The sequence below is a fragment of the Lepidochelys kempii genome, chromosome 24, assembly GCF_965140265.1.
Source record: "Lepidochelys kempii isolate rLepKem1 chromosome 24, rLepKem1.hap2, whole genome shotgun sequence".
In the NCBI taxonomy this organism is placed as follows: domain Eukaryota; kingdom Metazoa; phylum Chordata; order Testudines; family Cheloniidae; genus Lepidochelys; species Lepidochelys kempii.
Genome location: NC_133279.1, coordinates 9,944,312 through 9,957,790, shown reverse-complemented (window position 1 = coordinate 9,957,790; position 13,479 = coordinate 9,944,312). Strand labels below are relative to the sequence as shown.

Below are 13,479 nucleotides of genomic sequence, written 5' to 3'. Positions count from 1 at the left end.
CCGGGGAGCCCCTCCCGTCCCCAGGGGTCCCCGCTCAGTCCTTACCTAGCTTCTTGGCCACCACTGCATCCTTCTCCGAATCCACCAGGCCAAATCCCACTCCCTTCTCCTCCAGGACTTGGGCTGCTAACTAGGAAGAAGAGCAGGGACAGAGAAGAGAGAGAGGGAGAGGCTTTCAGAGAGGGGTAAGGTCAGGGGTGGGGCAGCCAGACTGGGGACTCTGGGCTTGGGGATCAGGGCTGGACTTTCTCACCCACTTCCCCCCAGGCTGGGTAAGAATGGGGTCAGATCTGGGAGGGGGGCGTGAAAAGGCATAATAGGCAGTTGATGCCTTTGCAAGAGCCTGGAGGGGCCTGTAGGAGCCCCCAGCTTCCCTCAAGGCACCTGCAACTGGGCCCTTTGCCACTGGAGATCAGCTAGTGTATATTTCTATGCCCACCCTATGCCAGGGCTTCGGGGGGCCAGGCCATGCCCTGGATTTTCCATCCCCCACCCAGTGAAGGCTCCCAGTGCTTAGGGTCAGGAATGAGGACCAGGGAGCCCTGGCTGTAAAGACATCAGCCCCAGCAAGCTTGTCTGGCTGGAGGGGCAAAGGGCAGGGGGGCATTTCTGAGGTTGCAAACAGAGTCTGGCTGTGGGGTCATTACCCAGCTGCGGGTGAGACAGGAACAAGTGACAGGAGCCACCCCACACCCCCTCACCCACCCCCCACAACCAGCACCAGCAACCAAAACCTGAACCAGTGCTGACAACTTGAACTCAGAACTGCCAGAACCAATATCAACAACTAAAACTCAGCATCACCAGAACCGACACTAACAATCCAAACCCAGACCAGAACCACTGCCAACCGAAAGCCAGGACCGCCAGAACTGTGGCCAAAGCCCCAAACCCAGTACCACCAGAAATTCCAGAACCATCATCTAGAATTCAGACTGAAGATGCCCCAGAACTTCACCTGGAACTAGAGCCCAACGAACCTTCATCTAGATTTTGCACCGAGAGCCATCACCCCAAACTCAAAGCTAGAACCTTGCCCTGACCTACAGCCTAGAACCCATTCCTAGACCATCGATTGCATAGACACAGACCCCATGGGTGCTCTGGGGCTGGAGCACACACGAGGGGAAAATGGTGGGTGCTGAGCACCCAGCATCAGCCCGCCATCAGCTCCCTCCCCATCCCTACAACACCTCCTGCCCGCTGGCGGACCCAGTGGATCAGTGCCTCCACCTTCTTCCCTGCGCCTCCTGCCTGCCGCGATCATCTGTTCTGCAGTGTTCAGGAGGCTCTGGGGGGAGAAGCAAGGACGCTGCGTGCTCGGGGGAGGAGGTAGAACTGGGTAGGAAGAGGTGGGGTGGGGGTGGAGTGGGGGCCAGAAGAGGTGGGGTGGGGCCTTGGGGGAAGGGGTAGAGTGGGGGGCGGGGCCGGGGGCAGAGCTGAGGGTCGAGCACCCCCTGGCACTTTGGAAAGTCGGCGCCTGTGGTTGATTGGGATCTCAGAGCACTGTCCCTTATGCTGAGCAGCACTGTCTCATCGTTTCCTTGTGCCCCCATCTATTTGCCTGTCACCATCTGTTGACTCTTGCATTGAGATTGTAAACGCATGGGCACAGGGACCATCATTTGATTCTGTGTTTGTACAGGGCCTAGCACCATGGGCTCTTCATCTATGACAAGGACCCTAAGGCCCGACCATAATACTGCTAATAATAACTGTAAGCAGGATCTAAATGAGCTCTTCCCTGACCACTCATGAGGAGCTGGGGGAGAAGACTTCAGAACTGACCTTATTTGCATAGACACACCCACTCTGCTAGGTACGCAGCATGACGGAGCTGCTTTGCCCAAATGATCACTTTTGGCTGGGGTTGGACTGCAAGTCACTTTGGTATTGGGTGCAGGGGTAATAGGGACATAAGAACATAAGACCATAAGAACGGCCATCCTGGGTCAGACCAAAGGTCCATCTAGCCCAGTATCCTGTCTTCTGACAGTGGCCAATGAAAGGTGCTCCAGAGGGAATGAACAAGACAGGTAATCATCAAGTGATCCATCCCCAGCTTCTGGCTAATAGCCATTGATGGACCTATCCTCCATGAATGTATCTAGCTCTTTTTTGAACCCTGTTATAGTCTTGGCCTTCACAACATCCTCTGGCAATTGAAGTTCCACAAGTTGACTATGCGCTGTGTGAAAAAATACTTCCTTTTGTTTGTTTTCAATCTGCTGCCTATTAATTTCATTGGGTGACCCTTGTTCTTGTGTTATGAGAAGGAGTAAATAACACTTCCTTATTCACTTTCTCCGCACCAGTCTATCATATCCCCCCTTAGTCGTCTTAAAGTATTATTCTGGTTGTGTGAACCAAGGGGAGCAGAACTGTGCATGGCCTGCCCTGATTGAGGGGTTCACCCTCAACTAAACTGCACTCGTTCAGCAGGGCGTAGGGGTACGTAAGCCCAGTGAGGTAAGGTGTTTCTACTTGGCGGTTGTGTTGGGCTTTGTCTGAAGGCTCTAGACATCCTGTAACTCTCTTCCTCTCCACTGTGTAATGAGCGAGCTGATTAAGACTCAATGAAGAGTCTTTTTGCTGTGGATCACTGCAGCTGAAATCTCTTATAATCAGGTCTAAGCATTAGACCCGCTATGGGCCATTGTTTCTGGTGAAAGAGACTGCCCAGCCTGCAGCGAGGCTCCCCTGCTACCACCTGAAATCACTGAGAGCTGTGCTAAGTGATGGGACCCCAAGACATCCCAGAGGTTACAGTGGCGAAGGCAGGGGCAGAGTGAGCCGCTGATGGTTCAGCGAGCAGCTGAGGTGCCCGTTCCCCCCCCAGGGTGGGAGGTGAAGTGGGTGGGGGCTTGAGCCATTTGTGTGTTGTATTGTTACAAAGGAACCCCTAGATAGTGAACCCAGCCCTTGGCACTGCCGACTATGCCTGGCAGAAGGGTTCCATTTTTAACCCAGAAACTAGTGCGGCCCCCAATCTTTGCTGGGAACCAGAACTCCAAGTGAAGGGGCTACGCTGGGCAAGGGGGAACAAGGTGGCTAGAGGACAACTAGAATAGGGAGCAACAACTGCATCTTCTGCTTATGAACTCAGAGGCCAAAAGAAGAAGGGAGCCAGGGGGTCCAGCAGTGCAAATGTGTGGGGCAGGCTATTAGCCTGCTAGTCAGTGTGTGTGCGCGCGAGAGAGAGATCACAGTGCCCTCTAGTGGTGACAGCCCAACTTAGCCACCACTGAATGTTTCACCCACTTTAAACCCTGTATATATATAAATCTCCCCATTGTATTTTCCACTGCATGTATCCGATGAAGTGAGCTGTAGCTCATGAAAGCTTATGCTCAAATAAATTTGTTAGTCTCTAAGGTGCCACAAGTCCTCCTTTTCTTTTTAAACCCTTCCTCGCTCCTGCTAGTGGTTTGATTGTACTGTCAGAATCGACTCCACAATCTGGGCCACACACAGTGTTCGGAAAAAGCAACAACATGCAAATGTTCAGCAGCTTCAGCTACACTCACTGGCGCGCTCATGGATGGGGGGATAGCTGGGGGAAGCAGAGACTTGTTAGCCTACTTTGATGTCGAAACAAACCTCCGATGAAGTGAGCGGTAGCTCACGAAAGCTCATGCTCAAATAAATTTGTTAGTCTCGAAGGTGACACAAGTCCTCCTTTGCTTTTTTCTAAAGGGTTCTAGAACTGTGTCATTTCACCCGCACTGAAATACAGCTACCGGTGTGGCGGGGGGAGCGACAGAACTGCTGTTTAACAGCAGCACGGCACAGACTTACCCAGCTGTCAGGGATGGGAAGGGAAGAAAAATGCCTATCCTGCCGAAACTGGAGGGTAATTTTACAGAGGTGGACTGTGTTTCTTTGGCCAGGACACTAGGGCTAACACTCTGACTCCAGGGATCAGTGCCACGGGCTCTGTACTGAGCACTGTGGTTCTGTCTCATCCCAAAGCTGGGGTCTCCCTGCAGCGCAGCACCCACTAGTGTGGCATGGGCACATTGGTCATTACTGAGTCTATGTGCTCCCTGCTGAGTCACCCACTCTTCTCCGTGCAGCACAATACCTGTAGCACTGTGCCAGGAAACTGGGGCCAGGATGGAGCCAGAGGGGGAGAGCGCCCCCTAGCACTGTGCCAGGAAACTGGGGCCAGGATGAAGCCAGAGGGGGAGAGCGCCCCCTAGCACTGCGCTAGGGAACTGGGGCTGGGACAGACCCAGAGGGGAGAGCGCCCCCTAGCACTGCGCTAGGGAACTGGGGCTGGGACAGACCCAGAGGGGAGAGCGCCCCCTAGCACTGCGCTAGGGAACTGGGGCTGGGACAGACCCAGAGGGGAGAGCGCCCCCTAGCACTGCGCTAGGGAACTGGGGCTAGGACAGACCCAGAGGGGAGAACGCCCCCTAGCGCACCCGCCACCTGCACATAGAAACACAAGACATGGTGACCCACACAAACACACAATACGCTCACTGACTCATGCTCACCCCCCCTTACAGACACACAACATACACATAGGCACACAGCACGTGCTCACCCACACAAACACACAATACACAGACACACACAGAGACACACAACACCCGCTCACACAGGCACACACTACACTTATGCCCACAGATGCACAACACACACAGACAACTACAACACATGCTCACCCACACAAACAACGCACTCACCGACACACAGACACACAACATGCACATAGATACAGAACACATGTTCACCACACAAACACACAATACACACGGACACACAACACACGCTCACCCACACAGACACACAACACATGGTCATCCACACAAACACACTATACATTCACCCCACCACACACAACACAAACACATAGACACACAACGCACATAGACACACATGTCCATTGACACTTGAGTCCCCTCATACTTACATAGACACAAGACACACACCAACACACACAGATACAAACATTTCAGTCAAAACTGGTGCTACTCCTGTGCCAAAAAACAACCCACTGAAATTTGGAAATGACAGTTTCTCATATTTTGACAAAAAAAAAAACATTTGATCCTGTTCAGAACCCCCCACGTGCTTTTGAAGACAAAACAGCCGCAGCGAGGAAACCCGGTGAAATATGACAAAGTTTCCAGTCTGCTGACACAATAATTTCCACAGCTCTGGTGCCTACGCTACTTCTAGCCAATAAAGCGAGCGTACTGTCATACAGAGCGTAGTGACGAATGATCCGTTTAAAATGTCCCATGATAGGAGACCGAGCAGGACGCGTCAGGAAATGAAAAGGCTGGTGGAGGGCAGCCTGCAGAACTTGACACGCCCTGGTTCTCATGGGTGACTTTAATTTTCCTGATATCTGCTGGGAGAGCAATACAGCGGTGCATAGACAATCCAGGAAGTTTTTGGAAAGCGTAGGGGACAATTTCCTGGTGCAAGTGCTAGAGGAGCCAACTAGGGGGGCAGCTTTTCTTGACCTGCTGCTCACAAACCGGGAATAGTTAGTGGGGGAAGCAAAAGTGGATGGGAATCAGGGAGGCAGTGACCATGAGTTGGTTGAATTCAGGATCCTGACACAGGGAAGAAAGGTAAGCAGCAGGATACGGACCCTGGACTTCAGGAAAGCAGACTTTGACTCCCTCAGGGAACAGATGGGTAGGATCCCCTGGGGGACTAACATGAAGGGGAAAGGACTCCAGGAGAGCTGGCTGTATTTCAAGGACTCCCTGTTGAGGTTACAGGGACAAACCATCCCAATGTGTCGAAAGAATAGTAAATATGGCAGGCGACCAGCTTGGCTTAACAGTGAAATCCTAGCGGATCTTAAACATAAAAAAGAAGCTTACAAGAAGTAGAAGGTTGGACGTATGACCAGGGAAGAGTATAAAAATATTGCTCGGGCATGTAGGAATGAAATCAGGAGGGCCAAATCGCACCTGGAGCTGCAGCTAGCGAGAGATGTCAAGAGTAACACGAAGGGTTTCTTCAGGTATGTTGGCAACAAGAAGAAAGCCAAGGAAAGTGTGGGCCCCTTACTGAATGAGGGAGGCAGCCTAGTGACAGAGGATGTGGAAAAAGCTAATGCTTTTTTTGCCCCTGTCTTCACTAACAAGGTCAGCTCTCAGACTGCTGCGCTGGGCATCACACAATGGGGAAGAGATGGCCAGCCCTCTGTGGAGAAAGAGGTGGTTAGGGACTATTTAGAAAAGCTGGACGTGCACAAGTCCATGGGGCCGGACGAGTTGCATCCGAGAGTGCTGAAGGAATTGGCGGCTGTGATTGCAGAGCCATTGGCCATTATCTTTGAAAACTCGTGGCGAACGGGGGAAGTCCCGGATGATTGGAAAAAGGCTAATGTAGTGCCAATCTTTAAAAAAGGGAAAAAGGAGGATCCTGGGAACTACCGGCCAGTCAGCCTCACCTCAGTCCCCAGAAAAATCATGGAGCAGGTCCTCAAAGAATCAATCCTGAAGCACTTACATGAGAGGAAAGTGATCAGGAACAGTCAGCATGGATTCACCAAGGGAAGGTCATGCCTGACTAATCTAATCGCCTTCTATGATGAGATTACTGGTTCTGTGGATGAAGGGAAAGCAGTGGATGTATTGTTTCTTAACTTTAGCAAAGCTTTTGACACGGTCTCCCACAGTATTTTTGTCAGCAAGTTAAAGAAGTATGGGCTGGATGAATGCACTATAAGGTGGGTAGAAAGTTGGCTAGATTGTCGGGCTCAACGGGTAGTGATCAATGGCTCCATGTCTAGTTGGCAGCCGGTGTCAAGTGGAGTGCCCCAAGGGTCGGTCCTGGGGCCGGTTTTGTTCAATATCTTCATAAATGATCTGGAGGATGGTGTGGATTGCACTCTCAGCAAATTTGCGGATGATGCCAAACTGAGAGGAGTGGTAGATACGCTGGAGGGCAGGGATAGGATACAGAGGAACCTAGACAAATTGGAGGATTGGGCCAAAAGAAATCTGATGAGGTTCAATAAGGATAAGTGCAGAGTCCTGCACTTAGGACGGAAGAACCCAACGCACAGCTACAGACTAGGGACCGAATGGCTAGGCAGCAGTTCTGTGGAAAAGGACCTAGGGGTGACAGTGGACGAGAAGCTGGATATGAGTCAGCAGTGTGCCCTTGTTGGCAAGAAGGCCAATGGCATTTTGGGATGTATAAGTAGGGGCATAGCGAGCAAATCGAGGGACATGATCGTCCCCCTCTATTCGACATTGGTGAGGCCTCATCTGGAGTACTGTGTCCAGTTTTGGGCCCCACACTACAAGAAGGATGTGGATAAATTGGAGAGAGTCCAGCGAAGGGCAACAAAAATGATTAGGGGTCTGGAACACATGACTTATGAGGAGAGGCTGAGGGAACTGGGAATGTTTAGTCTGCAGAAGAGAAGAATGAGGTGGGATTTGATAGCTGTTTTCAACTACCTGAGAGGTGGTTCCAGAGAGGATGGTTCTAGACTATTCTCAGTGGTAGGAGAGGACAGGACAAGGAGTAATGGTCTCAAGTTGAAGTGGGGGAGGTTTAGGTTGGATATTAGGAAAAACTTTTTCACCAGGAGGGTGGTGAAACACTGGAATGCGTTACCTAGGGAGGTGGTAGAATCTCCTTCCTTAGAAGTTTTTAAGGTCAGGCTTGACAAAGCCCTGGCTGGGATGATTTAATTGGGGATTGGTCCTGCTTTGAGCAGGAGGTTGGACTAGATGACCTCCTGAGGTCCCTTCCAACCCTGATGTTCTATGATTCTATGATTCTATGGAGATAATCTTTGGTACTCCCTGCTTCTGGGTGTCCGAGAGGGGAAGGCTACAGCTGCATTTCAAGAATGGCTCCGTCATTTTCTTAGAAGTTCTTTTGCTCAGCCTGCTAATTTGAGGCCTGGCCCAAAGCCTGTTGAACCAAAGGGCCTTCCCTGTGCTGTCACTGAATCCGGCCCGTATTGCTGGAGGTGAGGCAGGATTTTCAAGGCACAGCACCAGTGGGATGCTGCCATCGGATGCCTGAGTCCAAGTGGTCCAAACATGGTGAGGGGAGGGAGGAGCTGGAATCTGAGCCCGGATTGGAATCCTGATTTTACGGTTTGTCTGTAACAATAGAATGGGCTGGACCAAAATCAAGGATCGAACCAGTAACTCGTCCAGACACAAAGGGGCTCTGGAGCTGAACTAGGAGAGCCAGGCCCATCTGTACAGCATCATTTATGGGGGGGATTTTCAGAAGCCCTCAGTGTTGGCCTGACCCTGCTCCCAGTGACGTCCATGGCGTCGGCCCAACCCTTCTCCCTTAATGTCCCATTGGTAAATCTCCCTGCTTACGTCAATGGAAGCAGCATTAGGAGAATACTGAGTGTTCCTGGAAAATCCACCCTGCCTGTCTCCAGTGCCCCAATCCAAGCAGCTATGCAGCCCTTCGCAAACATTAATTATGCCCCATGAATTCGAGTCTCGGTGACAGGTGAAGGAGAACAGCCCTGAGCGGCAGGCCCTGGGGACAGTGAAGGGGGGTAGGGCTGATGTCTTTTGCACTGTGCCGCTGCCTCACAGAACTTAGACCCAGAAGCAGGAGCAAGGCCCCATGGCTGGGGCGTAGTCAGAGGGAAAGGTCTGATAGCTAAGCTCCGAGCCATACCTTCTGCCTCAGCCCTGCCCTGGAGGGATGGCAGGGGAGTTGGGTCTCTGTGGCCTAGTCAGTCCTTAGTGCGGGCCAGAAGCAGGAGGCACTGAAGGTCCTGTGAGAGACGCTGCACTGGTGAGAGGTTTGCAGCTGGAGACATTTGGATGGCACATAAGCAGCATCAGGTTCTCATCTCAGCTGGATCTTCCAAGCATTCTCTGGTCCCACTCGTAGCTAGGATCATTCAGAGAGAGCCAGGAAAGCTGAGCACCAAGGGGTCAGCTGGATCCCTCCAGAGGGGAGGGCACGTAGCCAAAGTGGCTCCAGTGAGAGCTGTGCAGGACAGAAGTGCACCCTGGAGATGGACGGCCAGGACTCAGCTCCCTTCTCTGCCATTCTTGGGCTCCCCATCCAGCAGCCATTGCTATTGCCTGCCCCTGGAGTGGTCCCTCCTCCCTGTGGTGGCCCTGGGCAATGTGACATCTCTGCAGCAGGTCCCAGGCACTAACTCAATCATGATCTCCCATTCCTGGCTGAAAGCTGCTCCCACGGGCAAGTGTCTTGTTGGCCTGGTCCTGCAAGACCCAAGGGACCCTTGTTAAGCCCATGGCAAGAGCTGATTCTCCCGCAGAGCCTCTCCACCTGACACAATACCTCCATAACATGCCTCCAAAACCTGGCAACAGCCTCCAAACTGTACAACACCCCTCCCTCTCAGAGCGAACAACCACTGAGCTAATTACCCTCCGGCTACAGGGCTTCATAGGAAACCACTCGGCTCACCAAACATGCTGCAACCTACTCCTCCTGGGGACTCGTGCAGTTAAAGAGCAGGATATAATTAGACCTGTGGTAAGTTCAGAGATATAAATACATTGCACAGTTGATGCAAGACTAGGCAGAAGAGGGTGCTCATGGAAGGTGTTAGATTGGCAGCTGTGGGGTGCCGAGGCCTGTGTCTCCCCACACGTCAAGGGCCGTATGGGCAGCTTTGCCCCTATGGCTCTGCCATAGGACCCTGCCCCTGACTTGGAGGAGTCCAATACACAGGGCCATTATGGTAGCATCTAGAGCTGCCAGCGAAGGTCAGTGCCCCAATGTGCGGGGCGGTGCCCATCGACAGAGTGAGATACAGTCCCTGCCCCACAGAGCTCACAGACTGACAAAGGGAGGGAGTGAAAAGAGAGGGGTGTGTGTGTGACATCACACAGGAATAGCGCCCAGGTTTTGCAGCTCCCAGCCTTGTGCCCTGTTCACTAGTGCACCCCACCTCTCTGCTGGGCTGGGGCCACTGTGGGAGGGATTTTGTGCTGTGGGCATCTGAAAAGAGTCCCATTTCACACCTGCCAAAAGGCCGCCAAGAAGCTCCATTCAGTCAGTGCCACCCTGGGCTGAGTGACCTAGAGGTGAAAGGCTCCAGGCCCCATAATGAGTCCCTCAAGCTGTCCTGTCCTTCTGTGGACCAGAGATGGACCCGCGCTGCAGTGATGGACTCAGGATCTGGCCCAGCCCAGCGGATGGGCTTGCTCAGACCTGAGGTCTGGGGAGAGGGGTCTGCATTCAAACCCTCTACCAGACCAGACGGCGATAAACATCGCTCAGACTCAACCCCCACGGAGCCGTGTCCCAACTCAGCTCAGCCAGCTGGGGCCACACTGAGCTAGGCTCTGTAGTGTGGTCATCAACCACTTCCCCTGGCTGCTTAATCCAGTCCCGGACTTCGCAGCGATGTAGGCAGCACAGGCTGGGAAGCCTGAGAGACCTGAGAGTCTCTGTGTGTGTCCAGCTGCCCCAGTGTGTTCTCCTCGCAGACACACATCGCAGGAAGGCAGTGGAACAAACTCCCCTCAGCACAGCAAACAGAGAACAGATGCTGGAGGGGGCCAGCACCACCTTTTGTCTCCTCCCTCCCCAGGTCGCCCATCACCTGCCCTTCTGGGCCCCAGCTGAAGGCAGTTTCCTCTGGTTGGGTGCAAGGCTGGATGCAGAAACCTCAAGCTCTTCTGATCACCCCTTCCTCATGGAGAAGGCCCTGGGCTATAAAATCTACTTTGTACATGACTCTTCCCTGAACACATCTATCTATCCTCATACACCCCTCTATCTATCTATCTGTAACACCAACAGACCGTGATGGAACAGACTATTCACAAGCACATTGCACTGGCCACATCTGCGGAGAACAGTGGCCCCTCTTAGCCTTGTAGCCCCACTCCTGCCATACTGAAATGCATCAGTGGTCCATTTAGTAAAGCATCCTGGCTCTTGGCCTATTGGAAGATGCCAATGGTCCATCTTCTCTGATATTGTGTCTCATGCCATATACTCTAACAGCCTAGCAATCCATAAGCTGACTCCTGTCTTAGTGGCTTAGACGCATGGCTCATTTAGACCCATCTACAACACGGCAGATGCAGGATGCATGAGAGGAAAGCACAAAAAAATTGCACCAAACTGTGCACCATCTCTTGAACCAACTCTTGCCGTTGATTCTGTTTCAGGGTGGGCTGCTGGCCTGAGGCGACAGCAGTCACACATCCTCCCAGCGCTCTTGCTGCAGACTCAGGATCCAGAGGGACACTATTCCAGGAGGCAAGCCTTCCAGGGCAGGGGTGTGTGTGTGTGTGTGCGCGGGGGGGGGGCGAGGGGTGGGCCAGGCTGCACCTCATTCCTGCACCCATCCCAAGTTTGGAAGCTGCACATGTAGAGCCTTCTTCTGGGAATGGTTCATAGACCCAGAGAGGCACCCACGGCTGGGCGCCAGCTGGTGAAACCCAACCCTCCCTAGGAGAACGCCCCCTCCTAGTTCAGTACATAATGCACAGAGACTGCTGTCCTTCCACATGCACATGCACTGGGCTCCTCATGTCCCTCTTCGCCCCTATAAAAATACGACAGTAAAGGTCTCCAAAGCACTGTAATAGCCTTGCCGTGATATTACAGTGACATGACTAACACTGTAATAATGCAATAGTGACGCCATAGCAACACTTCAGTAATACTGTAATAAAACTAGTTACACTGTAGTGACATTGCAATGACATTGTAGTAACTCTGCAATACTATGGTAACAAAGAACACTGGAGTAACACTGGAGTAATACTTGCTAAGCCCTGTAATAACACTGTAATAACACTGTAATAACACTGTAATAACATTGTAATAACAGTGTCGCAACATTCTAATGACACTGCAGTACTGTTCCTTTCTTGTCGAATGCAGACTGCTGCACTGTTATAGCGGCACTGCGATAATATTGTAATAACACAGTCGTACCCCTGCTGTCACATTGCAGTAACACTGTAGCATTTCAGGCCTTGCTTTCAAATACTTTGTAAGGGTGACGCACAACTTGACTGCACCAGACATTTCTACTCTCTCCAGATGTTTCAGAATCCGGGGTCTTACATCCTTTCACATTTCTTTCCAAATCGCTTGCCCTGTCAGCATCAATCAAGTTAAAAGGGAAATAAATGTCACTGGGTTAAAGTGAATCTCAGTGCCCCCAGAGAGCACAAGACTTGTGCTTGAAGAAAAGCCAGGCACAAATACAGACATACAGTCTGCTAACTGAGGACACGTGCCATAGGCCGGGTCTGCCAGCTGAGCCGGGGTCCTGGGCCAGCTACAGGTGCAATTGTTTGTGTGTTTGTGTGTGGGGGGGTGCCCCCTTTATAGTATAGACAGAGGCAGTTCTGGGGTGGAAACTTCACATCATGACATGTATTTCAAGGGGTTCTAGACAGAGAAGCTCACTTATAATTACCCTCTTTGGTAGCTTTGTTAACTGGTAGGTGTCACTTTCCCTGTGCCTTGGAACGCGTATGAAACACTCTCACCCCCAGTATTTGAACCTAATGCCAGCTGGCCATTAACAATCCCATGGCTCTTTCTCCCAAGTGCAGACAAGACACAAGAGCCCGGGGCCACATTCCAGCCAGGGGAACAATTACTTTCATTGGCCTCCCTAAATTCCACCCCCAGCTCCAGCAGCTTCACCCCCCTGCCCTGCTTCCAGTTGCCACCTTCCACCCCAGAGGCAGCTGTGTTTCAGAGGCAGGCAGAGTGGTCTACATATAGAAAAAGCCCATCAGATCCTATATATGCAGCCAGGGCAGGATTGGCTCACGCATGTATAATCCAGAGCTTGATCCAGTTATGGATCAAAGGTCCTGGGTCCATTTCAAAGGGCTCCAGCCTGGAAAGCATCAACCGTTCATTCTTTCGTTCTTTCTCCCCACCCCTCCTCTCTCCCCGCCCCGCCGATCCCCCAACATTACCTCTAAAATCAGCTCCTCCAGCTCGAACTGCTTCTGCGAGGCCTTGTCGTCGCCCACGGGCTCATGGTAGAGCAGAGCTAGCACGCTGAACTTCTTCAGCACCGACTTGTAGTTCTTGGCATTGATGTCGACAACGCGGTCGATACCATCGTACTCGGGGAAATCCAGTCCTTCCTGGCCCTGGCCCCCATGGCTCACCGCAGCCAGCAGCAGCACCAGCAGCAGCCCGAACCACTTCATCCCGATGCGGGGCAGGTCCGGCGGAGAATTAAAGATGCTCCGGATGGCAGTTCCCAGTGGGGGAAATGGTTGTCTTTCCTGCCCCCTCCCCCTGCGCAGGAAAAAAAAAGTGGCCCTGAAGCTCCCCTCTCTCTTTCTTTCCCTCCTGTCTTGTCCCCTTGCTCCTCTGGCCTGCTGTCCGGCTCTCTTTATGGCAGGAGGTGGGCGGGGAACCAGGGTGGGAGGCTGCCGTGGCTCTCAGCTGGCACAGGCTGGTGGCGTCCGAGGGGGCAGCACTGGGGTGGTGACAGCTGAGCCGAGGGACAGGGAGTCTCAAAAGCAAAGAAGAAAA

The 13,479-nt window shown here is 52.4% G+C and overlaps 1 protein-coding gene across 1 annotated transcript in view; it reads right to left on the bottom strand.

The window, feature by feature from the left end:
* The window catches only part of CASQ1 (calsequestrin 1), a 34,306-nt gene extending 21,158 nt beyond the window's left edge, over positions 1–13,148 (bottom strand). Inside the window, exons 1-2 of the mRNA XM_073322582.1 lie at positions 12,909–13,148; positions 46–130 (exon numbers count right to left, since the gene is read on the bottom strand). Of these exons, the coding sequence (XP_073178683.1) occupies positions 46–130; positions 12,909–13,148 (325 nt within the window). The remainder of the gene's footprint in view (positions 1–45; positions 131–12,908) is intronic.
* Between the last annotated feature and the right edge of the window lie 331 nt (positions 13,149–13,479).